At 44.0% G+C, this 27,649-nt stretch overlaps 1 protein-coding gene across 1 annotated transcript; it reads left to right on the top strand.

The window, feature by feature from the left end:
- Window positions 1–457: 457 nt before the first annotated feature.
- On the top strand, window positions 458–27,649 carry RDH10 (retinol dehydrogenase 10). Its single transcript, XM_027127907.1, has 6 exons — window positions 458–999; window positions 2,633–2,868; window positions 22,975–23,073; window positions 24,286–24,431; window positions 26,016–26,147; window positions 26,254–27,649. The coding sequence occupies exons 1-6, from the start codon at window positions 711–713 to the stop codon at window positions 26,375–26,377; spliced, it is 1,026 nt and encodes a 341-aa protein (XP_026983708.1). The 5' UTR covers window positions 458–710; the 3' UTR covers window positions 26,378–27,649.

Raw genomic sequence — 27,649 nt, 5'->3', positions numbered from 1 at the left:
GGAGCCTTCTCAGAGGCGGTCGGGAGCGCTCCGACTTGCAAGCGGCGCTGCGCTTCGGAGCCCGGTGCCCGAGTGACAGCCGCGGGGAGTGCAGGGCAGGGGGACACGAGACCGTGGAGGCAGCTGCAAGACGTTGGGGAGCGCTCTCCTGCACCGAGCGAGTCGCCCCTTCCTGGCGTTCCCGCTGCCCCGCACCCCACTCTTCTACCCTCTCGCAACTTGGATCAAGTTGACAACTCCCGCGGCGGCCGGCCGGCCCGTGCCGTCTCCGCTGCGCGCCCCTCCCCCGGAGTGAGAGGGAGCCGCCGCGCCGGCTCCGGGGACGCTCGGGCGGCGGCGGCGGCGGCTTGGCCATGAGAGCAGCGCGCGCCGCCTAACTCGCGGCTGTCACCGCCGCTGCAGCGGGACCGGCCTGCGGCGCGGGCGCTCCGGGACAGGCGGGCGGCAGCCGGCAGGAGGCGCCGAGCCGGGCGGCTGCCGCGGCGGGCACAGCCCGGGGCCACCGCGCCGAGCCCGGGCGGGAGTGGCCCCGCGCAAGCGGGGAGCGGCGCTGCGCACTCCATCCCGGCGGGCACCTCGGGGGCGGGCGCGGGGCGCAGCCTTCTGGTCCCAGCAGCTCTGACAAGCGCCCCCGGGCATCTCGGGGGCTGCGGGGCGCGGGGTGGGCGCGGACGCGGGCGCTGGGCTCGTGCGGGGCCCCGGACGTCGCGATGAACATCGTGGTGGAGTTCTTCGTGGTCACTTTTAAAGTGCTCTGGGCGTTCGTGCTGGCCGCGGCGCGCTGGCTGGTGCGGCCCAAGGAAAAGAGCGTGGCTGGCCAGGTGTGCCTCATTACGGGCGCCGGCAGCGGCCTGGGCCGCCTCTTCGCGCTCGAGTTCGCCCGGCGCCGGGCCCTGCTGGTGCTCTGGGACATCAACACTCAGAGCAACGAGGAGACGGCGGGCATGGTGCGCCACATCTACCGCGACCTGGAGGCGGCGGACGCCGCGGCGCTGCAAGGTAACTGGGACCTGCACCCGAGCATTGTTGGGTCAAGCCTCTTCCCACCCCCGCGCCCTACCCTGGAGGGCCCCGAAACCCCACTGTCACGGTCAACCCTGCTCTCGAGGAAGAGAACCCCCCACCCCCACCCCAGCCCGGTCCTCTGCGAGTAGAATTTGTCCCCTAATAAAGGAACACGATCACCTCTGTATTAGGAGGGAGAAAGTGCGCCAAAGCCTTGTCTTAACGGAGGTCCTGTCCCTTGGAGCACGACTGTGGGGTTTCCCAAGCCCTCGGAGGCTAAGGAAGGCGAGGGAACTTGTTACCACCGGTTTGAATCCTAAAGAAATGTCTCAGTCTCGTTTGCGAACGGGAAACTAGTGTCTTTGGGAAGTTGTTCTCAGACTCTACTGATGCATGTGTATATGTTACTGCGGTCTGAACCGCTGAGACTAGGGCAGCATTGATGATTTCACTATAACTTTAGCCACGGGAAAATAATTAACATTGTTTCACCAGGGACAAGTCAGTACTTTAGTTACATACTCAGCCTGATTGAAAGGTAACCTCCTCTCTTAAGGGAAAACGCTTGAAGGATTCAAGCCCTATTGTAAAATTCATTCCATGTTTTTGATAACCTTAGGAAATCTGCATTTCTGGATATTTATTAACTAACCTGAATCTGAGTTTTTTTTTTTAAAGCCAAAGCGGAGACCATAATTGACCATAAGTTTGGGTCTGGGAGATTTGGTAATCTCTTGCATTTTTGACAATTTTTTCGTTTCCAGGGAAAACATTGAACTATATCTGGAAGATTAACTTGGGCACCACTCCTCCCCCATGTTGATCATTTGTCACCAAAATTATTGGCACTTGCCTTTTAGGTCAGAAAACTAGTATGTTTTCACCATTGGTAAGAGGGTAGCAAATAGAGATTTTTGTGCTCCCTGCCTAAACCTAAAAGGGAAGAGTCGTTTTCCAGGGAAGGTTTTTTTGGTTTTTAAATTGAGTTCTTATATGGTAAAATTGCATATTTACCTGTAAACTTGGTTTATATAAGAATGCTTCTTTGGGGAGTTCAGCTACTCCAGTTAGACCAAACCAGTGTGAGTCCCACTTTTTTATCAGAAACTTGGTTGATTTCTTGGCTTTGGATGAATTCAGATCATTAATTACAATTTTGATTTGTGAACCTTGAGATGAGTTTCCATTTTGAGGGTGCACATACTAAAGAGTAAGAGCTGTTTCTGGCCACTGTTCCCCCAAAAAGAGGAGTGTGTAGTGCATGTGTTTGGGAGGAGGGGGTGTTACTCTCTGGGCTGAGATCAGTTCATTCCAGGTGTCTTTAGCTCCGGGAAGCCGATCCCATGAGGTCTGACTTGTATTGGGCTTGTCACAATTACATGATTTTCCCCTAAGCAGAGTTATCCAGTAAATTGCTGTAATTCCCAAAGACTTTTGGGGGAGGAAGGCAGCTGTAAGCTCCGTCATTGGCAAGGCTTACGGTGTTAGAAATTTGAAGCTCACTGTAGTGATTTTTGTTTTGTGTGATCTTTGTCCTACTGATGGCCACGTGACTCATGTTTTGCACCCCCCCCCCAATCCCTTCTCTGTTCCATTTTTTTTTCTTCATCTGGACTTCTGAGGACAGCTGGGAATGGTGAGGAAGAAATTCTGCCCCACTGTAACCTGCAGGTTTTTACCTACACCTGTGATGTGGGAAAGAGAGAGAATGTCTACCTGACAGCGGAGAGGGTCCGCAAGGAGGTTGGCGAGGTCTCAGTCCTGGTCAATAATGCTGGCGTGGTCTCTGGGCATCACCTTCTGGAATGTCCTGATGAGCTCATTGAGAGAACCATGATGGTCAATTGCCACGCACACTTCTGGGTAAATATAAACATGCTTGTTTTTATTACTGGGCCCTACTCAGCAGGAAGGCTGGGAGGGAGTGAGACTTCGGGACCAGCCTGAAAGCCACCTGCACTCTTTCACCACAAAGCTTACTTCCACCTCACTCCTCCCCCGGTGAATTACAACGTATGCCAGTTACTATTAAATCGTTGTTTTCTTTTTTTTTCCCCCTCCAATTCAGTATTTCTGGAGAGAGTAGAGGACTGAACATTTTGAACTAGTTTGGAAGATTGCCATAAAAATAACAAGAGGGAGCATAAAACTCTGGGTTTGTTTATTTTACTTTCTGTTGAGTTTGTAAAACTTTGGTTGTTCTTATGAATTCCTAAAGTCAGAGTTTAGGCTTCCAAATTACTGCTCAGCCACATTTTATAAAGTGCCAGGGATTCTGAGATCAGCATTTGTGGTCCCATGGGAGTGGTCAGGCCACCCTGGCAGTTCCTTTACCATCCATTGACTGTCCCCAGGGTCTGTGACATTGTCCTGTTGGGGTATATCTCAGCACTTTCTCAGCTTAGAGGATGCGTCTCTTTGGAGAACAGAAGTCACCCTGATAGGACCACAGAGTCCCTATGTAGAGGGCAGGGGTGTTGTGAGACCTGGCAAACCGGGGACATGCACCATGTCGGCTTTTAATCATCAGAGCTATTACATCATCTAAATAGATGAGAGGGGAGGGCCTTCTGCTCTGGGGGCAAAACTAACCCCAGTTTTGCAACTAAATTTATCTTCAGTAATGGTAGGTGTGAAGTTCTCCCCTATAACTGTACACTCTTGACCCACTTTCTGCTTTTCTTCCCCCATAGTATTTCTCCTTTTCTTTTGTAGGCAGGTAGGATCCAATAAAGAAAGGGTAAGGAAATAGGTTTGTTGTTTTTCTTTTTTTTTCTCTCCCATAGGCGGCTTAGCCTTCTAACAGAACACAACAAAGAACTGTTTCTCCTAAATAGGTCACATTAAACCTCATTAATTTTTTAGCAACTGTTTTAAAAACTTAATCTAGCTATAGAAGTACTTATTCAAATGTTGCTCCTTGAACATTAAACCATTTCTCTGCCCCTGGAAGAAGCTTATTTTAATGTTGTATTTTTAAACGTGAGCTTTATTTAATTCATTTCCAGAGCTCTAGAAATGAACATTTAAATGACATGAGCTAACTCATATCTATGTTTTAAACGCATAGGAGGTTACCAAATACAGTTTGGAGGGCTTTGAGTGTGCTTGTGTGTGTGTGCACCGGGGGTGGGGAACTGAATATAAGTCCTTGCTGCCGTGGGGTCCACAGGAACAGGCGGCAAGTGACAAAGGAGTGGATCAGGTGAGTAAAAGCCAGCACAACAGAATAAACTTGGCAATACAGTGTATCAAGAATCTTGTGTGTTTATAATTCTGAGTAAAACAAACAGCCACCACTTGAAATAAAAGATGCACATAAATTGCAAGTAGACTGTAGTTTTCATATTTAAAGCCTGGTAAGGATGAGGCTGCCAGAGAAACACCAGCTGATTTCAGTCACGTTGTCATCCTTAAACAGATATCCAGCCGTCGGTCAGCTAGTTATGAACCACCAACACCAGGATTGTTTTTTTCCAAAAACCTTTGACTGAGATGATGTATGGTTTCCAAAATATGAACTTTTACCTACACAAAATACTCTGAAGTTTAACCATCTTGCCTACCTTCTCTGCATGAATATTTTGCTGAATTGTACAATTTCAAACATAACAAGATTTTTTTCTTTTAATTTATTTTTGGCTGCATTAGGTCTTCGTTGCTGCGAGCGGGCTTTCTCTAGTTGCGGCGAGTGGCGGGCTACTCTCTTTGTTGCGGTGCGTGGGCTTCTTATCGTGGTTCTCTTGTTGCGGAGCGCGGGCTCTAGGTGCGTGGGCTTCAGTAGTTGTGGCACGTGGGCTCAGTAGTTGTGGCTCGTGGGCTCTAGAGTGCAAGCTCAGTAGTTGTGGCACACGGGCCTAGTTGCTCCTCAGCATGTGGGATCTTCCTGGACCTGGGATCAAACCTGTGTCCCCTGCATTGGCAGGTGGATTCTTAACCACTGTGCCACCAGGGAAGTCCCAAACATAACGAGATTTTTAAAGAAACTCCATACAATTGCTCTTACAAGCAGTTAGGTACTTGTAAGAGAAAAGAAGCTTCTTTTTGCTAGACATCCTATAAAAAGAGAGCTAATTAGAGTGTATTAAGCATAGAAAATCCATTGCTTTCGCTTTGAAAACGCACATCAGTTGATATACTTCTAAGTAGAAAATTAAATCAAATTTCCAACGAAATAAACTACTGTGGACCTGAATCTCTATACCAAGGAGGAACATACCACCTTCTCAGAGTCCTTACTTTGCTTAGAGATGTTGCTTAACGTCTCTTAACATCAATTTAGAGAGTTCTTGGAAGCTTTGACAGTAATGACGTCACTTCATATTAAAATCTGGGAGGCTCCTGAATTCTCCAGCTGTTTTTCCCCTAAGCATCTAAACTTAAGAATTTATTTTCTAAATTGAGTCAAAAAATTCATTTTAGAGTTGGAATTTCTGGCTTCTTGCCAAGACTTACAGACCTTTTAAGAAGAGCTCTAGCAACCAAAATTTAAAAGAAGACTTACTATAATTTTATAGTGATTTATTTTGTGTGTTTTGAGGGGCGAGGTTTAAGTGGTACAAGTTACCACCTGAATTCAGTTTCCCTTCCAGTAGTCCCCTTAGGTGAAAATGTTCACGGTAACTGTTCCCAGATGTATTGGCATGTGCTTTTTCCCTTCCAGAAAAAATAACCAGCATGTCTTTTTGCTGCATCTGGGTGGGGAAAAGAAGTTGCCCCATACATTTTAAAGAGTGGATCAGCTGAGCAAAGATTTGTTCATCATTTGAGCAGATCATCTTTAACCAGCCTTTTAAGTAGCAGTTGGTGTCTGTGTTCATAACATAATAAAGAGCGTGTTGATCCTGACCCAGAGGTAAAGTCATAGGCAGCGAACTAGAAACCATGCGGACGTTCACTGAAGAGCTATGCGGGCTCCTCCTTTGAACCATGCCTCGTGCCACTCCCCCAGCCTGGAAGGCCCACTTCTCCGCTCTGCATATCTTTTGAGGCCTGGCTCAAGTTCTTCATGTAACCTCCATCCCCACTCCAGCCCTTTTCTGGCATTTTTGCTTATCAGAGCCGCAGGGATCCTTAGAGACCATCTTGTGCAACCCGTTGTTTTCTGGCGAAGCTGCCGTTCAATGACTTGCCTCTTCTTTCCCTTGATCTCTCGCAGTGTTTGTTGTCTCCCCCATCCTCTGCGCATAGTATGTGCTCTTTGGTGTAACTTCTGATTCGTTGTGCCCTGAGATCCCCAAGTAGATGGCAAGCTGGCTGTAGGCAGTTTGTTATGGCCGTCTGTTTGTTTTCCCCTGCCAGGAACAAAACTCTACTCCTAGTCACTCAGTAAATGTTTGATAGTATAGGCTAAGCTTCCGCTTAAATATTTAGAAGGTAACCTATTCAGAGAATGCTCTCATGGGTCTGGCTTCTGAAGTTTCAAAGGGTAAGCCTTATGTTGGACTAATTCAAGCTGCATAAGATTGACGGGATCTCAAAGTGAGGCTGTCTCACATTCGTTATTGTGTCTGTCTCCTTTTGTTTCCCTCCACAACTTTTCCATTCTCCCTGCCCTACCTGTAAGCTTGCTTTTTACTGTAGTATATTGACTCTGCTCATTGGTGCGAGGCTAGCGACTTTGAGAAGGCAATCTGAATCAGCTCAATTTGACTATATGGCAGTCATTCATATTTGCCAGTGGCCGAGCCTCAAGGAGAGGATTCCTGCTGCAGTTCTTTCCTTGCTTCTTAACGTCGAACCTATTTGCATACACGTTAGAAGCTTTTGCAGTACTTGGCATTATTCTGCACAGCCCCCCAGTCTGCTGTGATACTTTACCATCCAGTGTTCTATCACCAGCAGCTCTCCTAGGAACCTTCCCTTGGTCACCAGTCAAGAAGTGATAGATTTGAGGTAGGTTCTAATCAGCATAATCTGTTGTGCAACATTCGCAGTTAGGACAAGAACGTGAGAATGTGTACAGTACAGTGCACTTGAATGTTGGCATAAGCCAGAGAAACAGTCCACTCAGGTTCTCTCTGTACCTGGGTGAGATGCAAAAGCTTGAAAATGCCACTCTAGTGTCCTTTGAAATATGGAGAGTTGGCCTCTATATAGCAACTGCAAACATGTTTCGCCCAAAACATTAAGTATTGCTTCATTTGTTATTTTTTAAGAGGAATCTTAAAAAAAAAAAAATCATTGCTTGCCATTTCTAAAAGACAAAGTTTATCTGTAGATCCTTTTTGACCAAAGAGCTGCACTTGGCATTTATACGAGAGCAGCAAATTGATCCCCGATTAACCAAAAGGGGGAAGCAAAAGCATTTAACTCCAGGCCTTTTATGTTCTGAAGAAGTTTTGCATGGTAAAGGACTAAATCTGTCAAATCGCTAGTCGGTAATTTACTTCTATTGATATGATAGTCAGACAAGATAATTGGTAGTTAATTAATAGACCACTTAACTTAAAAGGTTTCACAGTTTTAAAATACTAATTACTGAATTAGGCATTTATCTATATCCAAGTGTCTAAAGTCTATTTAGTTAAAATCCATCCAGGAAAAGTAAAAAGCCCACCAGCTAGATCTGAGTAATGTAGCACTTAAAGACATTAGTGCTGTGGTTGTACCTAATATCTCATGAATGGTCCCTAATCATTAATGCTTAAGTTCTTACGTGATTTACTGGTTTTTAATCTCAAATACTATATTCCTCTGATCTCTGGTTAGAGAAATCTAGTTGTGGTCAAGGCTTCTTAGATTTAGAATTTAAAAAAAAAAACATTTCTATTCTTATAAAATTATTTGACTGATACTTCCTACTCCGAAGCATAATATTAAGAATTCTATGGAGTATTGTTTTCCCTACTAAAAACTTGAAATTCATGGTGTATTTTCAAGTCTGTACTAGAGCTGGCTTTTGTTATTAAATGAATTCACATGCATAAAAATCAAATGTTTGAGCTTCAGAAATAAACTTTTTGTGTCTTGAACCAAACTGTAAATTGACATAGGGTCAGCATACTTTATCTTATTAATTCTCACGGTCACAGTTAAAAACCGAGTAAAACATCTCTTTAGATAGCAACTGCGTGGATACTTGGAGCTCTATACCTATCAGGGTCATTTCACAGCCTTCTTTCCTAACGTAAAATAAGATCACATGCTCACTGAGCTTTAAGTTTCTATATTTGATATATTACATGCTGGACCCAAATCTAGGGCTACTAGAAATAAACATCTATGACATGATAAACTGTCACTTTACATAACTGGTGTGAGCAGGGAACCATCCTATAAAAATCTTCCCCACACCTTTGATAAATGTTGTAATCTGTGTCTGGTTATCTGAGTTGTTTAGAAAATATTGCTAAGTAACCAGTGTCATATGAAAAAATAGCAGGGGCTTGCTTAATGGCCACATCCAATGTGTGACGTGACCTTTCTACAGAACGTGAGCCTGTTGACCATCTCTTTGAAACGCTGGTGCTCTAGCTTCCATGATAAGCCCCCTTTCTCCTGCTTCTCTTCCTGTCTTCCCAATCCTCTTAGCCTCCCTACCTCCGAGATACGATGGTGGTTTAGTACGGCACGCGCAGACCTCTTCTCATTGTGCACCTCTAGTTGAGTAATCTGTTTACTTCGGTGGCTTCAACTGTGATTTCTAAGAGTTCCCAAGTTCATACAACTGTCTCAGCTCTTCCACGCATTCCCTAAAACCAGCAAGCCTCAAAACTGAACGAATTCCTCTTCGCCCCTTCTTGAACTCTCTGGTGTGGCCAGTACCAGGCTTGGAAACATCAGCAGTGTCTTTAATTCTCCATCCCGCACACATTCATGGGTCACCAAATCCTGACTGATCTGTTGCTATCATGTACTTTGATCCCCTCCTTTCCGTTCCCGCCTCTTCCTCCGTGCTTCTTTCACCTCTTGCCTGGCCTCTACAAAGAATCTCTGAACTTCTCTCCAGTTTCCAGCCTTTGCTCTCCAACCCAGGGTGATCTAAGCAGACTTGAGTTTGTTAGATGCTTGCTTAAAGATGATGCTGACTAGAACCTACCCCAAGCCCTGTGTGACCATATTGTCCACAGCGTGAAGTCCAGGCTTGTGAGCATGGCAGCTTAGGCCTTCCAGCACTGCTTTCCACCTGCCTTCCAAGCTCATCACCTATTACACCCCCTAGCAGACTGTAAACACCAGGCAGGCTGGACACCACGCTGGGCCTGAAGGGGCCCGGCACACTCAGCTCTTCTGCCATTTGGGTCCTGTCTTACTGGGGAGACAAAAGTTGAATAGTTCAGACAAAATGTATCACTACTCCTGAGAAAGAAAAGCGAATACATTCAAAATCTTTTCACGTTGACTTCATAGTGTCTTTATATACTAAGGGGGCAGTCCTTGTAGAATAGTGTCAAGTTCCTGGTTCAGGGAATGGACCTCTCTTGTTTGATTATGTGCTGTTTATCTAGATTCCTGGAAGCAAACTTGGTATTCTTTTCTCCCTCATTATTTCTACATCCAGGGCTTTATCCAGTGTCTGCCCAGGTAGAAATTAATCTATACAGCACGTCAAAGTGGAAGCATCCGTTAGTCTGCGCTAAGGCTAACACTGCTGGGACAGCTGTTTCAGAAAGACTGAGTGGAGAATGCCCGGTAGAGCCCTCAGCCACTGGATCCAATGCGTGATCGGGTCACTGCGGCCCCAGGAGGGCTACAGACCCTACGGTTAAATGCTTCACTGCTCACATTCTCAACTTATTCTCTTTCTTTTCGTTTGTTTTTACCCTAACCATTTTTCAGATTTTTCAAGATCTTTGGCAAATTCTAGTGAATTGACTTGAGTAACTTGAACATACCTAAGATGTGACAATCAGAAAACACTTTCCAAGCAGTTTAATAACCTCACTGGGAAGGTGGAATGATTTTTTTAAAGTAGGAAACCCCTTTTTATTTAGGTTTTTTTCTTGAGTTGAGGAATATTAATAGCAGATTCATCTAAAATTTCTGTTGTAGTTCTTTCAGAAACTAAAATTAAAGCCTATTTCAATTAAGATAAGTAGGCAAGTTGCCTCTGTCTAACCCCGCTGTCTGCCTGCGTGGCTGGATGCAGAGGGGACGTGTGCGGTTTGCTAGCTTGTGTTGGAGCGCTCAGGGAAGGAAGCTCCTGACCTTGGCGCAGCTACAGACACTGCACTTGGAAAAGTGCGCTCGAGCCTGTGTGAAGTCCTAAATCCCCGGGATGGTTTTGGACCCCCAAGTTGTACTATGCTGAAATTCCACTAGGGGGTGTGCTGGCAGGGTGGATTTGTATCTTATTTCCTTCCGCACACAGCCAGTAATTGTCCCAAGATAAAGGGCCTTTTGTCGTTGATCTTTGGAGTATGACAAACTGATAGTCCTTAAGAAACAGGGACCTATTCCCTGCCTCAACTGAATGGGTTAAATCCAATGTTTTGAGCCTGTTACTCTAGGAATCAGATTAAAATGTGTGAATCTCTCTTGGTTTAATTAGTTGATTTCTTATCTCAGAAGTTACTATCGTAGTTAGCTATTCAAAGAACTAACCCCTTCTTATAGTTCTATTTACTGAGCTAAAAACTCCTTTTAGGCGGAGACCCCTTGTAAGCATAACCAGAAAATAACTTGGAGGATGGAGTCCTTTACTTCATTCTTTGAAAATATATGGTAGACAGATAAAGCATACAGCTGACCTAACCCTGTTCAGACACCATTGTTTAGAGTAGAGGTTGTCAGAGTACGGCCTTAGGACCTAATCTCATTTACCCTGACACACATGGCCAACCGCTTCCCATCACCTGGACCTCTGGGTTTACGCAGGCTTATACCATCACAGCACTGGCAGGCGTGCCTTCCAACAGAAGGATGCCAACATCTCTTACTTGCTCTTACCCAGCATGGCCCGTTCTTGAGTTTCTTTTTCTTTTTTACTTTATTTGTCAATTCCCTCAAAACTCAAGTTCACACCTGTCAGGGACCATTTTCCTAAATGCTCTGAAGCTAAAATTAAGTGAACCACAGGGAAAAAAAAAGAATATCCTCTCACAATGATGATAAAACTTTCAACACCGCAGCAAGCGCTGCTAGAATATTTAACAAGGAAGGGCAATTACTGCTGCAGCCTTGAGTGCTGTCAAATGAGCCCAACTGACAAGCCACTTACAGTGAATTCACATTCGGAAACACGACGTGACTTGGTCTGTGAAACTTGCAAAGATCGCGCAAAGATGTGTGAAAGGTGACAACGGTGTTAACATCGTGAACATTGGCGTTTTGGGGGTTTGGGGAAACCACGGTGTTTCTCATTTGCTGCTTGCATAAAAATGTGAATTTCTTGCCTTTCCTTCAAATGGCTTAGTACTGGAATTTCTGAATATTAACACGGTTCAGCTTCTTAGTGTTATTCTAAACAATGGGGCTCAAAATAACACTTCCAAATCGGTGTAACTGGGAAAATATTTGTGGTGTAACTTATGTAAGCACATGGGTATTTTGAGGACAAGTGCAACTTAAAATTCAAAGCCTGAATTTTTTTCCCACCTGCAAATTGTAATTAACATACTGCCCCCTGCTGATTTCTCAAGGATTTTTTTTTTTTTAATGGGGATAGTTCTACAATCTCTTGGGAAAGAGAAACATCAGGTGTAATAAATTATTTTTAAATAGTTCTGTACTAACTTTTAGTATTTTTACATTTGCTGGACTCTTCTCCGTCAAGCAGTGTAACTTGTATTTTTTAAGCGTTGATTTTCTGACCCCAGTAGAACTAAAGAAAAGGATTCGAGAAGTGGTGTTACTGGAAAGTGTCGGTTGTTTCCCAGCATCTCCCAGGATTCCGGAGGAAGGGGGCAGGCAGCTGAAGCGGCTGTTAGCCCTGTGTTTGTGAGGCTGCTTCTAGTGGTCAGGTCCTGGGTTTTTGCCGGAAGTGTGGTCTGACACTACGTGGAGGGCAGGGAGGCTTGCGAGCCGTACATAGTAAGAACCGGGAATTGCAGGAACTTGAAGAAACGACATAACCAAAAATAGATAGCACTTCTCACCCAAATAGCCTGCCTATAAATATATGCTTAATTAGCCTTGGGTACGTTTACTCTACTTTTACATAGCACTTAAATTTTACAAAGCCCTTTCATAAACACTTTTCTCTCATTTGCTCCTCATAGCAACTCTGAATTAAGTAGAGCCAATATCCCCATTTTTATGGATGAGGAAACAAACCGAGAGAGGTTATGGGACTTGCCTAAGGTCACCACTGGGGAAGGAAGAAGCTAGGACCCAGACCCTCAGCCTAGGACTTAGTTTAGAAGCTCTACAAATACTTATCTGGGCTGCATGTTCAAAGCTCCTGGTAGATTCTCCTAGGAGTCATTTATGCTTGTGCCCTGTGGTATAATGTAAGAATCCACCTTCAAATGTTGATTTTTTTTTTTTATTAGCATGGTTAGTTTAGCAATGACTAATTAACCCTAGCTTAATATCCCCGGAAAGTTTGCTTCATAAATTAGACAAACATGTAAAATTCTAAAGACCCAATACCACACTAGAATTTTATTACCAAAGCCCAATTCATGTGTTCTTCTCTCCCTTTTCTGTAATTTTCCATGGTCTGTGTCTGAGATGGTTACTGCATTGACAAGAGTGTGGTGTATCCTTGGTCACTCAGCTTCCTTCTCTTCCTAGTTTGCATGTCAACATTGACAGGACAGACATAAAAAGTAATGAATAAAAAGGGCTCTTCTACAAAGACTGGCTGAACAAAGTTCTATAAATACTTGGAACTGAAATGGCAATAACAGTGTGGTTTTAGTTTAGACTTTTGTTTGTTTTAAGCTTATCTCCTGGAAAAGATAAAACCTTTATTCTGTTACATAATATTCTTTTGAGAGCAGAATTCCAGGTAACTGCGCGAGATTTGCTTTGGAAATGCTAATCATGGATTCTCAAAATTGTGCAGTTTTGGCCAGCTGATGGTGTCCAAACTTGTGGCCCAAGTATCTGACTTTTAAAGGGGTAACTTTTTCCTAGGTAGGGTTTTCTCACAGGCTTACCAAAGCGTGAAAGCTTCAGAAAGGTAAATGTGGAAAATTTAAAAGGTAAATAAATGCTGAGGCTAAAAGGGTCTAAATTCCGTGTCTTGAAAGCTAAGCCCTCAAAGCCTCTGTGAGTAAGGGGGAAGGATTTTGAAATCTTCTAGGTCTCTTTTTGAGAGCTTGTTCTAATGGGGTCAGGGGTGTCTTAGTCCATTTGGGCAGCTCTAGCAGATTACCATGGACTGAGTGGCTTATAAACTACAGGAATTTATTGCTCACAGTTCTGGAGGCTGAAAGTCGAAGGTCAAGACTCCGGGAGATGTGGTGTCTGGTGAGGACCAACTCCCTGGTTTGTAGACAGCCGTCTTTGCTGTAACCTCACACAGTGGAAGGGGGTGAGGGATCTCTCTGGGGTCTCTTTTATAAGGGCACTTATCCCACTCATGAGGGCTCCACCCTCCTGACCTAACAACATCACATTGGGCATTAGGTTTCAACATGAATTTTGGAGGGACACAAACATTCAAACCACAGCAGAGGGGCTTGCTAGTGCCAAAAATGGATCCAAGGCAAATATACATACAGTCAGTCTGTAAACTCCCATAGTTGCCCATACAAAGCTCCCAGGGATCTTGGCATCAATTTGAACTGGCATTTGTCTGATAAACATTACTGGGGAAAGGATGTGGGAAGTGGAGAATGGGGCCTCTCAACCCCTAATAAATACTGTGGTTCAGAGAACACAGGTAGGATAGAGGGCAGAGAAGTTAGTCTGCCTTTACTTGCTGAATTTCTAGGAGAAATTGATCTGAAGCCACTTGAGGTTTAGAGTAGACATGACCTGGCTCAGGCTACAACCTTAGGCTCAGCCTGCGGTCCAGAATGGCAGCAACAGCATCACCCCATCAGGCTGCATGTTAGAAAAGCAAGCTCTCAGGCCCTCTCCTCTCCCAGACCTAGTGGATCAGAGTCTGCATTTGATTCAGATCCCAGGTAATTCTTGTGCACATCAAAGTGTGAGGAGGAATGGCTCTTGAGCACATATTTCCCTTCCCACTTTCTCAATATTCTCTGCTTTTTTTTAAATTTTATTTTATTCCCTGAGCTAATTAGCCCTTTAGGGATTTTGTAGACTAGGAAAATACTACACCATGCACTCTAGGGTCCGCCTTGTCTAGGTGTTGTTTTTGTTTTTTTATTTGGGTTCCAGGCCATTGTTAAAGGAGGAGCCCAGGTGCTCTCTTGCTCACTATCCCCCTTGGTTGCTGTGCCCAGGATGGAGTTTCCAAAGCCATAAACATCACGGTACAGAGTCAAGGCTATGCACTGAAGAGATATGTTCTTCCTGCCCAGGACCAAACAGCTGTCTGGAAATAGGTTGCAGGAGGGCAGAGACCTTGCCTCTCGTGCACCCCGCTTCTCTGCTCCTAGCCCCTGCAGACTGTCAGCATTATCTCCCTTCAGTGGTATTTCTGAATTTAGTGGTAGAGTGGTGGTTTGAAGGTATTGGCATGTAAACTACAATGGGCTTTTGAGCCCATATTTAAGACGTGAAATTTTTTTAAGCCTAGAATGTCTTGCAAAGCTAGAAAATGTCATTACAACCTGAGCCTTAGAGCTTAGAAAAAATCATCACGGGACCATATGGAACTTGATTTGCTAATGTTCCCGTTCCCTCTAAAGAGTGGTTCTCATGGGGCTCTTTTCCCCTCAGGGGCATTTGGCCACATCTGAAGACATTTCCTCTTGTCAGAACTGGTGGGGTTATTACTGGCATCTAGCGGGTAGAGTCTGGGGATGCTGCTAAACACTGTACAACGCACAGGACAGTCCCCACAATGGAAAATTACCCAGCACAAAATGTCCATGGGGCTGAGGCTGAGATGCCCTCTTCTAGAACACTGGCTCTCAAACGTGGCTGCATAGTCAAGTCACCTGGGGAGTGTTGCCTTCCGCGGCCAGATTCCCTCCCGGGTATGCCTGGGCCTCAGAAGGAACACCTCCCCCGGATAATTCCAACGTGTAGCATCGTTTGAGAACTGATTTCTAGAAAAGGTGGCTTTTTACAATCCTTAAGTGTCTTTAAGAGTTTTGCAAAGTTTTTGTTTGTTTGTTTTGTTTTTTTAACAATGCCTAGCACAATACAGGTATCTCATAGACCCCCTTACACAGTGAGTAAGTTCTAAGTTGTTATAGTGCATGCCTAAGAATAAAGTGAGTTTTCGGGAGTAACCTCTTGATTTTATGTATCTGGAGTTTAGGTAAAGATTTAATTTTCTATAAAGCCTCCACAGTAAGCACCCTGGAAAGCAGAGAAGAATTTGAACCCTTTGCACAGATGAAATACGAAGGATGACGGAAGGGGATCACGGGGGCCTTGCTGGGCTGTGGCCTTTGGGTTGGGCGCGGGCTGGGTCCTGCCACTTCAGATGGCCTAAGCAGGGGCTGAGCTCACATGCACGTGGTTATGCCTCATGGAAGTAGTTGCCAGTCACTCGAGCAGAACCGAAGCCTCTGCCCTGTGGAAGGTCTGTTTTCATTACAGTTTCGGCGATGTGATTTGAGTTCGGGGCAAAGCAGAGGGATTAATGACAACCTGTTGTTTAGCAGGCTATTTGGCTGCAATTTTGTGAGCTATTTTCACTATTCTGTAAAGAGTTACTAAATCGGGTCAGGGGCTTGGGGAACACTCCTTTGATCATCTAGGACTCAGCCAGGGGGAAGGTCAGGGAAAGCAGCCTTTCAGAACCAGTGTGCAGCATTCATCGTTCCTTTTAAAACATCGAGCTTCCATGGACTCAAGTAAAAGACAGAAAAACGATGATTGTAGTTTTTTTTAACATGTAAGAGGCATGGATTCACATTGCATTATTTTAAAAGGCACAGCCATGACAACATATAAATGTTGAATGAATAGATATTTTTACTGCTCACCAGATGCTGGCAACTGCACTAATGGAGTTGATACCTCATTGAGTCATTTATGAAAGTCTTAGGCAACTAATACCTCTGTGTTACGACTTGTGTATCGAACACGTGGTAAGAAAGAACGAATTATTGGATATAAGCCGTCGTAACATTTTTGAGCTGAGAAACCTCGGCGATCTCCTTTTTGTCTCACAAATGAGTTAAGCCAAGAGAGGTCAAGTAACAAGGAAGGTTAAGTGATTGACAGTCAGGACCATGTGGTTTCTGGACCCTAAAGGCCAGTGTACTTTCCAGACAGATTGAGTTTTAAGTCCCCTCCTTCCTGGTATTTCTGCACAGGGAACTCCGAAGTGTCAGGGAGTGTTGATATCTGAGTTGCTGCCTTGGGGTAGATTCATCCCATGTTTTAACAGTGGGAAGGCAAGTTAATGAAGCATTTATTTTTGCTGAATAACTAATGGCGTCATCATCTAGGTGTTCATTTGAAAAGCCTCGCTCTTTTATCAGCTCCTTGGTTGCAGGGCAACTGTAGGCGTGTACTCGTGCATGTGCGTTAAGTATTAACTGCTGATGCCTCTAAATGTTAAACCAATCCCTGTGGCCTCAAAATAATAACAAAAAGAACAGTAGATGTAACATTGATATGAATTTGACGTTTATGACAAATTCTTCTCTATAGCTAAAGAGAGAACGTTTTGTGTCCAGCAGGTAGAGGTTTTCATGAACATTTTGTTAAGTCTGAGAGTCGTTCCAGGTTTCAGTATCTTGGGGCTCTGTTGCACAATTTGTCTGGAGACCTTTCTTGTCTCTACAAACACACCCACATAGGAAAGAAAAAAAAAAAAAAGCTGTCATCGAATTACATGAATTTCAGAATTTGTGCTGTCAACGGCAACGAAAGTATTTAAAGTCAGTTTATTGCTAACAAATACAGATTTGGGTTTTACTTCCTAGTTGAAGACAGTTTTGTAATGAAAAATTTCAAGTTACACTTTCTGTGGTCAAAGTGAAGTTTCTGGAGTTTGGCGCTCAGTACGTTGATGAAGCAGATACCTGTAAATCTACTGGATTAAGAATACTTAGCCATGGGTTCCTTTCCCAGATTAGCTTGGGAGTATGTCACCCTTTCTTTAATCTTTGAGCACACTAATGATTAACCCTATTAAATAGCCTTTTAAGCCCGGTTCCCTGTATTTTCAGCACCTTCAATAGTTTGTACTCTTGAATCGTCGTTTTCCAGGAGAAGTGACTGAATTTTCATAGAAGAGTGCCACCAGATGTCATTTTAGCCTTGTAAATAAGCAGTAGTATGTTCCTCTGTGATCCCGACAAAGATAAGTTACTCTCACAGCGGCAGGCGGAAACAGCAAAACACCAAGGAGAGTCGCTGAACCATTTGGAGGGGTACCATAGGGATGTCCAGTTAAACGTTCTTTGTTCAATGGAGTCTTGATCGCATTTTTTCCAGATCATATGTATTGCTGCTATTTGGAGACTCTGAAAATCCTTCAACATAAATACATCAGAAAACTGTACTGTACATGTGCTCATGGTGTTAAGCCTTTTCCCATTGTAATACGATTTTTGGTCCCCTTTAGAAATGAAAGTTTTCTGTTTCTTGGACATTCAAATGAGAGAAACACTTCAAAATGATTCTTTTAAAAAGATACCTTTTCTTGAATTGACCCCAGGACAGTCATGCCAATGCACAAAAATAGAGTTTGAGGCCTTTTCCTAACTGTGAGGAATTAGCTTTGCTTTTCCCTTAGTGTCCATTATCCTTGAATAGCTTGCAAATATGGAAAACATTCTGAGTGTTTTACCTATACCTTTAAAGTGTCGTCAATCTTGAAATTTCAAAAGTCGGCCTTTGCCGGATATCACATTTCTTCGCGTTCTCTTTTGTTTAACTTTAGGTTAATTTGTCCTGACAGTGCAGCTGCGGGCTCTGCGTTGCAGTCTGTCATTAAGAGCACCAGGAATGATCTGGAGGGTTGGAACTGTTGGGAGTTAATTTGGCGTAAACCTAACATTCAAAGATTTCTCAAGATATGACATGTCATGTCTGTGTCCAGTCACACTTCTGTTTAAGAAGTTCTTGTTTATATTATAAATATGACCTTTACAGTTATCTTTCAAAGTGCCCAGTGCTTTGAAGAGGAACCCCGAGGAGCTATGGAGATATTAAACTTGTGAAGCATGTTTCGTAGGAATGTCAGTGTCTGTCTGAATATCCTCTTCCTTCATCCCTTCCTTCCTTCCTTTCTTTTTTTTTCTTTTTAGTCACTTAGCAACCCTGTCAGCCTGGCAGCTTATGGTATTGGATGTGGTCTTGTGATAAAATTAATCACAGGTAATCAAAGGTCTATCATCATACTTTTTAGCCAGGATCCATTACTGAAAGAGTTTTCTCTTTTGCAGATAAAATAATCCCTGGGTCCCTTCCAATTCTAAATTGTCTCACTGAACATACAAATTGGTTGCTGACTCTGAGACTCCCCCACCCCCAGGTCAAGAGTCAACCACATTTTCCTCGTGACGATCTAGATGTCCTCCCCTGTGTCTCAGACATTTGAATCAGAGGACAGAGCTCCGAGTGCGGTTCTCTGACTTAGACTAAACATCTAGCTAACCTTGCCACCCACTGTTGGGACCAGCTAACTCTGGTGACTGATCAAATGTACTTCCTTTAGCCATCCCTTTACCAGCTGGTAACTCCCGATCTGGATAATTCGTCCTTACAGTAAGAGAACACAACGGTCCCGGTGTCCGGCGGAGCTGCCCCTTTCGGATTCACTGTCGGCAGCACGTGCGTGAATTTACACTCAAGCCATTTGGGTGTGTGCCGCAGATTTGCTCGTTCTTCTAACGCGTCTCAGACAAAGATCACGAACCTGAGCTTGAACTGACTGGTGTCATGGCAACTAGCACTTCACCTCTTGCTGGTCCCCATTTCATACGTGCTACAATATTTGTGCACATTAATAATTCATCACAGAGTGCCAGATTTCTTTGTGCTGTCAAACGGTGTCAAGGACAGACTGTGCTGTGCTCGCTCAGATGTCACCCACCAGACTGTTGAGGGCAAGAGTAATTAGAAAAGAAAACTCGTCGGGTTACTCGGGAAAGTTCCCGAGAGCGTGATGCTTTCTCACCACCCATTTACAGCACTTTTTCTCATAACGTAAGGACTAGACTTCGTGTCGATCAAAGTTCATTTGGTAATGTGCCCCAGACACAAGGCAGGGCTTTGGTTGTGGAAAGAAGGCCCGGGCGGTAATTGCTCGCCTCCACTCGGGCAGCAAAGGAAATGATTAACAGCCTCAGTGCTCGGTCACATGGATCAGGCTCCAGCCTGAGCCCTGCAAGCTCGGGTTTAAAAGGAAACCCGAGTGTCCCTGGTATGAACGCTCTTCCCCCAGGCTTGCCTTCACCCGGCATCCAGTAGGAGCTGAGTGGTGGCCACCAGCTTTGGAAGACAACCGGTCTGGGTCCCAAGGCCTCCCGGCCCTTGGATGGCTTTCCTCCCCTCCCAGTTTCCCCAGCACCTTGTCTGGAGTTTCCGACATTGCTAGTAGCTGTAATAACTGTAGTAGTAGACGTGTAAGTGGTGAGCCTTTCTAAATAAAGAGCATAGACCTTTGTCTTGGCATGTAGAAAGCACAGTGGCACGCTGGATTTTGTTTCTACAGAAGGTCCCGGATGAGGCAGGAGGCACAGAGTTTATAAGAAGTGTTGACCTGCCACAGCCCTTTTTTAAAAAAATCAACCCCTTCCTCTTAAAAGAAAGCTTCATACTAAAACAGACAGACCTGTGCCACACTTTACTAGCAGCTTAAAGTGAAGCCTATTTCCCTAAAAAATATGTTTACAACCCACAGTTGGAAAAGACTTTAGCCACATAGCTATATTTGGATTCTTTTGTTTCTTATTTCCTTTAAGTGCAAAACCAGTAGCTTAAATGTCCCTCCAAACTACTTTGGTGGGGGGGTGAAGGGAGGGAAGCAGGCCCAAATCACAGGGTTTTTTTGGTTTTTTTGTTTGTTTGTTTTTTGTTTCTTTTTTTTTGCGGTACGCGGGCCCCTCTCACTGCTGTGGCCTCTTCCGTTGCGGAGCACAGGCTCCGGACGCGCAGGCTCAGTGGCCATGGCTCACGGGCCCAGCTGCTCCGCGGCATGTGGGATCCTCCCGGACCGGGGCACGAACCCGTGTCCCCTGCATCGGCAGGCGGACTCTCAACCACTGCACCACCAGGGAAGCCCCCCAAATCACAGTTTTTAGCGTATGTAGCTATAACACCCTGCTTTTGTAAAGGATAAACTAAAACTTGTATATTTGATGTACTGATGTAACACAGTTACATGCTGGTGAGGATAAATTCTGCTTAGAGACGGGAATGAGACCTGCTGCCATGTTACCTGTCATCGCTTGGCCAGATCATAATACAAGACCTGCACGTAGTAGGTGTTCAGGAAATACTTGTTGAATGAATAAGCTAATTCTGCCAGGTCAGGAGGGGACATGAATCCGTTTCAGAACTTTGCAAGAAATTAAACTTAAAAACAGTGAGGAGGGACTTCCCTGGCGGTCCTGTGGTTGAGACTTTGCCTTCCAATGCAGGGGGTGCAGGTTCGATCCCTGGTCCGGGAGCTAAGATCCCACGTGCCTTGCAGCCAGAAGACCAAAACATAAAACAGAAGCAATATTGTAACAAATTCAATGAAGGCTTAAAAAAATAAAATCAAAACAGTGAGGAATTTGGTAATCTTCTGTCACCTACCTTCATATGTGCTGGGGATCTGGATTAGTCATTTAACACCTGCAGGCACCAACATGGAACACGAACATGGAGAAGTCATTAGAGCCCGCCCACTGGGTGTCTGGGTTTCTAGTCAGGCCTGGCCACCGGGTAGAGTTAGTGTGGAAACAGGCTGGGAACGAGCACGGTCAGCGATTCGGATTTGTCAGGTAACCAAGTAGAAAATTCCTACTGGTATTCTGTACTGTGTGTAATTTCTTAGGATGTACTCTTGAGTCCTTCTACTTACTTAACTTAAAAATAAGACCTTCATACTAAATCTATCCCTGTCTTTCAAGACTAGAGCAAACTTTTAAAACTTAGACGTGGTCTCTGGATAATGTCAAGACTAAATTTTATACCTTTTAGCTAATTGAGGAACAATTAATTATAATCAGATATCTAAAATAAGACTTACAGGCCTGATTACTTAAGGATGTGTTTTGTAGTTTAGATTGGAATAGATAAGCTTCCTTGTGATGTTACTATATTGAAATTCTGTCCCCATATATAAGCTCTAAAGCCTGAAGTTTCCAGGTGCTGTAGACTGAAAGGACAAAACAAAACAAAGCACCGCAGAACATAATTGTATGTTACAGTGAATGATACTGATTATATGTCTTAAAGAAATATGGACAGAGTCAAGGTGAATAGGATAATATTAGATAAAGGCTTAATACCATAACTACCTGTGATAGAGAATTATTGAGAGACTCTGGTGACATAATTAACATAAAGCACTTTGAAAAGCATGAGAGGCCATGTAAATATGTGATGAATATTACACTTTGAATTATATAGCAGGGCATCGGGGTAGACTGTCAGAGAAGAGTTGAGATCATGGGTAAAACCTTACAGGTGAGAATAAGCGTGACACAGGTAACAGCAGTGAGGAGGCCCAGACACATGGATATAAGTGGGGACCAGGGGGTTATGTGATGATCAGGAGTCAGACTGGGGAAGACCTTGGGGTATTTCACAAAGATTCATCTGGCAACTGAACGCATCATGGATTGGGACATGGAAAAATTTCAAAATTAATGGAATGACTGTTTGATCTTGTACATGCAGAAGCTATCAAAACAAATAGCTATGTATGCAAAAATTCAGCAATCTGTTAGCCGGGAAATCCTCTGAGAAGGGAATGCAACTCTCCTTTAAGTCCCCTGGTCAGTGTTTGGGTTTCTTTAACTTCATAAATCATGGGAAGCTGTGTTGGCAGTGGGCTATAACTCAGCAGTGGACAGATTGCTCTTTGCTGCTTTCTTTTAAGAAGCAGGTTATAAAACTGTTGGGAGCCTGGTGGAGTAGTTAATGGATCATGTTAAGCAATTTGAAGTAATTAAAAAAAAAAAATACAACCTTGCATCTGGAAGGCAAGAAAGCTAGAGAGAAAAGAGAAGTTCAGTGAATGAGAAATCGACGCCGCCTTTTGGGTCCACTGCCCTGGAGCTTCTGCCACGTGCTCTGCCCCCTGAGTGGCCAGTCACCTGCCTCCGTGGGGAAGTCGCCCCCCAGTATACCCCACAGTGGAGTGTGGTCATTCAAATGCTATAAATTGTCACAGCAGAGTTAGTGTTAGGACACATTTTTCCTTAAAATGATTCTGTACTTTACCCTCCTTTTTTTACACCTAAAATACTTTACCTCCTGTGAGCATACTTGGATAATACAGCTTGGATGCTGGAAGATGCTTCTGGAATATCTCTTCATTCATGGGTCTGTTGCTGTGTAGACACAGCCATGAGGTAAACAGTACACGAGGCTTCTATTCGCGGGTAAGCGGGAGGTCCCTCACAGACCAGGAGAGGCTGCACTGAAGTGTCAGAGCATGAAAAGATCTCTGACCTGGGAGTAGTTTAGATTAGCAGATAACTATCACTTGAAAGGTGATAAAGAGCCTTCTCCTAATGGCTTTCTTTTCATCTCTGGACATTGTCCCCGAAAGCTCTTGTGTTACAGTCTTGTTGGTCACGGCTTATAACAGGCCTGCCATGCCGATGATACGGTGCTAAGTGAACCAGACGCCTAAAGGATCTTCTCTTTTTGATAAATGTAAAATATTTTCAAACAGATTGGGAAATGTAACGTGTGGGTAAAACTTTGTTTCGTGATCTTGGGTTTGTGGGGTTTCTGTTTGTTTTTCGTTGCTGTTGTTTTTTAGGTGAAACCCATAACGTCAGTTCTAAAGCTTGAATCTTCCTTTTCTTTCAGACCACTAAGGCTTTTCTTCCTACCATGCTGGAGATTAATCATGGTCATATTGTGACCGTTGCAAGTTCCCTGGGATTGTTCAGTACTGCTGGAGTTGAGGTTTGTCATTATAAAGCATGTCCTTCTTTCAGTCGGTTCATCTCGAGAAGAATACACCAAAGTCCTAGGAAGGGTACCTGCTGCCCGCATGTTCCTGAAAGGCCATGGAAGCACGCTACCTGTGTGCTGCTTGTGGAATGCTCCCCAGCAACCCACGTGGCTCGACGTCTTCTGCCATAAAGTCACTTCTACTAGTTTGACAAAGCAGCAGCAGCAGCAGAAGTGGGTGGGCCCGTCCTCAGTATGGCCCCATTTTCATTAGCAGTTGTGCTTGACAATAGTGGGAAGGTGCAGGGTCAGGATGAAACCGGAGGGCAGTGGCAGTGCCACAGGGAACAGATAAATGAGGCCAAAGGTTGACATTCTGTTTTGGTCCACTTGCCAAAAGCGAGCTGTCTTGTGTTAGCTCATCAGATGAGATGCTTAGGGCTGATGCCAGGTGTCTGCATCCTAAGTCTGTAGAACTGGGCTTAATCAGACCCTGTTCTTCACCAAATTCAAGTTACAAAGCGTGTATACGTATATTGCTCTGTGTGCTGTTCATCCCATGGGCGCCTGTAGTGGAAAACTGAAAACATCATCCCATGCAAATATGCAAAAGGATGCAGAAGAGACAGCTTCTACATTCTACATTTCAACTCCTAATTTTAAAGTTGGGTAATGGAGAAGAACTTTCTTCCTATACCGTGAGTCCTTAGGTTAAGTTCTAGTTTAACTTTACAAGGTAGAGTTATCATTTCCATTTTCACTTGGCCCTAAAAAGAAAATGGGATCATAACAGCTTATAACCCCAGCTAAACTCGCCTTTGTTCTCCTAGCATTAATTTAAACAAACTGGTTTTTCAGTCTCCTTTACTGAACAAGAGACCATTTGTAAATTTTCCAGACACTTCAAAGCGAGCCTCTCTCCATTTTTAACTCCAGCTCGTTCGCTTTCATAGAGTCCTTTGTGGTAACTTCCCCAAAGTAACCTGATACTCCGTTGATGTGGCAGAAAGTGTTCATCTGTTTCTGCTGTTACTTTGAAAATATTATTTCTGCACCAAACCACATCAGATATCTGTCTTTTAAAATGCTCTCCTTTTCTTTGCTTAGTCACCTGTAACCTTTTATATCAAACATGTAACCGGAGTAACGGGACCAGGGCAGCTTGGGATGGGTCAGGGATGTGGACACGTACTGAGGATTTCTGCTCTTTCCCCTCTGCCTCAGGATTACTGCGCCAGTAAATTTGGAGTCGTGGGTTTTCATGAATCCCTGAGCCATGAGTTAAAGGCTGCGGAGAAGGATGGAATTAAAACCACGCTGGTTTGCCCTTACCTTGTAGACACTGGCATGTTCAGGGGCTGCCGAATCAGGTCAGTAAGGACCCACCTTGATACTGACAAGAAGCGGTTCTAACAAATCCTCTTTCCATCTTGGGAGAATATGTGGAATCAGTCAGATCTCCAGCCGTAACCCGCCTCGCACTTCAGTATCTGTCGTTTGGCAGCTCACTTGTAGCTTTCGTTGGTCAAGGTCTGTAAAGTTGAGGCGTGCACGATTGATAAGCAAGGACTGGTATTAGCTCACAGAAGGTAGCCTACGAGCATCAGTAGGAAACGGCTTCTCTGCATCTTCAAGGAGCAAATACTCAGGATTTTCCTTAGAAGCTACTTCTTTAGGAGTGATTTTCTTTCTTTAATATTAACGTTAGTACATAAATGCGACTTTGGTTTGGATACGAAACAACGTCACTGCCATAGAAGAGGGTGGTCCTTCTTCCAGAAAGACCCTTGAGTGAGACACCCCAGGTTTGGGAACTTCCTTTTTGCAGAGAGTGTATGTAGCTAGATTCACTCTGACAGAATGAGAAGAAACGTTGAGACTTTCTAAACATGAAATGAAATACCACCACACTTTGGAGGGAGGAGGCGTGTGGGAATAGCCATGTCAAGTCACATCTGACTTGAGCTAAGCGGAGTAAACAAAGCCGTGACTCATCAAGAGGACACTTGTAAAGACATGCTGACTGTGAGAGCTCTGCTTGGACGAATCTGACAGGCAAAGCGAGAGAACCAAACGAGTTCCCCATGGGTCAGGGCCGACCTGGACACGTCCTGAGCCTGGCCACGCTCTGAGCAGGTGGAGGGGATTTGAGTCATTTCCATCTCAGGCTGACTCCAAGTCTGGACCAGGAACGGACTCAGCCCTGCCTCTCTTCCCGCGTGTGGGCGGGGTGTGTGTTGCTTTGCTTTTTGCCTCTTATGGACAGATGGACGCTGCAGGTCTGAGGGGCTTAAACTGTTTAGCATCCTGTTTAGCATCACAGCAGGTGTCCAGCGCTGCGGGGGGGGGGGGGGGGGGGGGATGGTGAAAAGTCAAAAGAATAAATTGTATTAAGTTATTTCAGTGGGTGCCTGGATGAATTCAGCTGAAGGTAGGGTGTCTCTGTGCGCTTCATTTCAGAGACCCCCGGAGAGAATGCCACGGCTTTCCCTCTCCAGGCACCCGGGAAAGCACACAGCTGACTTACGTTTCACTCAGAAAGGTTATGTTGGTGTTTACACACCATCATTGGAACTACACTTAATACTTAAAAGTTTGGCATCTTGTTTGGGTTTAGTGTCTGTTATGCCAGACACCCTCTCCTTTTTCAATTGAAAGAAAAAAAAAAGTAATTTGAAATACGTTTCAAGGCATGTTGAAAACACGACTTTCTCACTTTACAGAAAAGCAGACCAATTCTGCTTTTTTTTTAACTTGTTTTCCAGACTATGCAAATAAAATGTGTGCATAGTAGGAAAATTTAGAAAATACAGAAAAAGCACAACGAAGTAAACAAAACGAATTCCAAATCCTGTTGCTCAGATAACGTCATCCTTCGTGTTTTGATGTGTATTTCCAGTCTTCCCTATTTTGTGTTCATTCTTAATTTCGTCTTTTGAATTTGTAACTCTCAGGAAAGAAATTGAGCCTTTCCTGCCCCCTCTGAAGCCCGATTACTGCGTGAAGCAGGCTATGAAGGCCATCCTCACGGACCAGCCCATGATCTGCACCCCCCGCCTCATGTACATCGTGACTTTCATGAAGAGGTAAGTGTGAGGGGGCTCCCTCCTCGGCAGGTCTTCCCCTGTCCGCCCCGTAACGTAAGGAACGCACCACGCCTCACGGTGGCTCACTGTGACTTTTCCTTTTCAGCATCCTCCCTTTCGAAGCAGTTGTGTGTATGTATCGGTTCCTAGGAGCGGACAAGTGTATGTACCCCTTTATCGCTCAGAGAAAACAAGCCACAAACAATAACGAAGCAAAAAACGGAATCTAAGGATCTTTTTTGTATGGAATATCACTTCTACCAGAAGACGATCAAGATATCTCATTCCGACCCACATCAGCATGACTGATACTCTCTGGATTCTAAATCCGCATTGACTTTTTTCTTTTTTTTTTTCAAATCAACTTTTTAAAAAAATAAAGTGTAAATTAACCGACTAGAGTGCTTGGAAAATGTGATCAGCGTAAATGAGCTTAAGCTGTTGCCAGTGGGGTCCTTTTCCGGCAGAACCCTAAAACCAGTTTTATCTTTTAGACAAGCGCTGTGTGATGTCTCCAGGCTACCATTATTTTTTCTGAATGAGCAGGGAGTCTCGAGATGATAACGACAGTGTGTTTCATGTGTGTGGTTTTTCTTAATTCCCATAGAGTTTATTAATTCTTGTAATTAACCTCTAGCCAATCGACACCCTTGCACCTTCAAGGACTGATAGTGCTATATTTTCTCCTGTTTTCGAAGTTTCAGTTTTGCAAAGCCTGTGTGGCTCTTTCATTGTGTTTGTATGTACAGCTCTTTGAAAATGGCATTTTGAAATCTCTGTCAATTGGAAGTAGATGATGATGTCTGATTGTTACAGTAAAGGTGATCAGGTCTCTTTGTTAAAGTCATAACGACTACAGTGTTGGTCGAATTTTAAAATGAGTCTCTGAGATCTTTACTTGAGTATCTATTCCCCTGGAGACCTATTGATCCAAAAAAAGATCATACATTTTCTACCTATGAATTTTGCTGCATACAGAAAGTGCCCTTTCCTCAGGAAGTTGCTGTGTTTCATTTCTTTGGATGGACTTTGATCTAGAATACATAGCAGCTCTGCAAAGAAACAGTTTCTAAAAATGGGAACTTCTGCATTTAAAAACGTCCCCATTTTTGTGCCAACTATGATTAGCAAGGGGGAAAAAATCTTATACTGTGGAGTACATATGGAAGGGTGTAAAGATTCTTTTGAAAGTTTTATTCACATTGTAGAACAGCAAATGACATTTTTACAGTATTTTTTTGTAAAGCAAACTATTTTGTGCCTTGAATTTGGTAAATGTGTATTAGTGAAACGTTGTAAAAGTGAACTTCTACCTCTGTATCTAAATGTATACCATCCACTTGTAAATTACTATAAACTATTATGTGATTGCTTTTTTTTTTTAGAATGTCCTGTTTAAATAGTGACCAATGTTTTAGGCTGTTAAAATAAGCCATCTTTTACTAATTAATTGGGAAATTTTATAAAAGACTGATTAACTTTAAAGAAAACTTACCTACAAA

The sequence above is a fragment of the Aethalodelphis obliquidens genome, unplaced genomic scaffold, assembly GCF_003676395.1.
Source record: "Aethalodelphis obliquidens isolate GAN/ISIS:26980383/991018 unplaced genomic scaffold, ASM367639v1 scaffold33, whole genome shotgun sequence".
NCBI classification, from domain to species: Eukaryota; Metazoa; Chordata; class Mammalia; order Artiodactyla; family Delphinidae; genus Aethalodelphis; species Aethalodelphis obliquidens.
This window is presented reverse-complemented; position numbering and strand designations above follow the sequence as displayed.

Excerpts from the sequence above, each read along its gene's own strand:
- RDH10 (XM_027127907.1), top strand. The coding sequence starts at position 711 with ATGAACATCGTGGTGGAGTTCTTCGTGGTCACTTTTAAAGTGCTCTGG. Across the intron at positions 23,074-24,285 it reads TCAGTACTGCTGGAGTTGAG|GATTACTGCGCCAGTAAATT; the intron begins GTTTGTCATTAT and ends CCTCTGCCTCAG. Across the intron at positions 24,432-26,015 it reads TTCAGGGGCTGCCGAATCAG|GAAAGAAATTGAGCCTTTCC; the intron begins GTCAGTAAGGAC and ends TGTAACTCTCAG.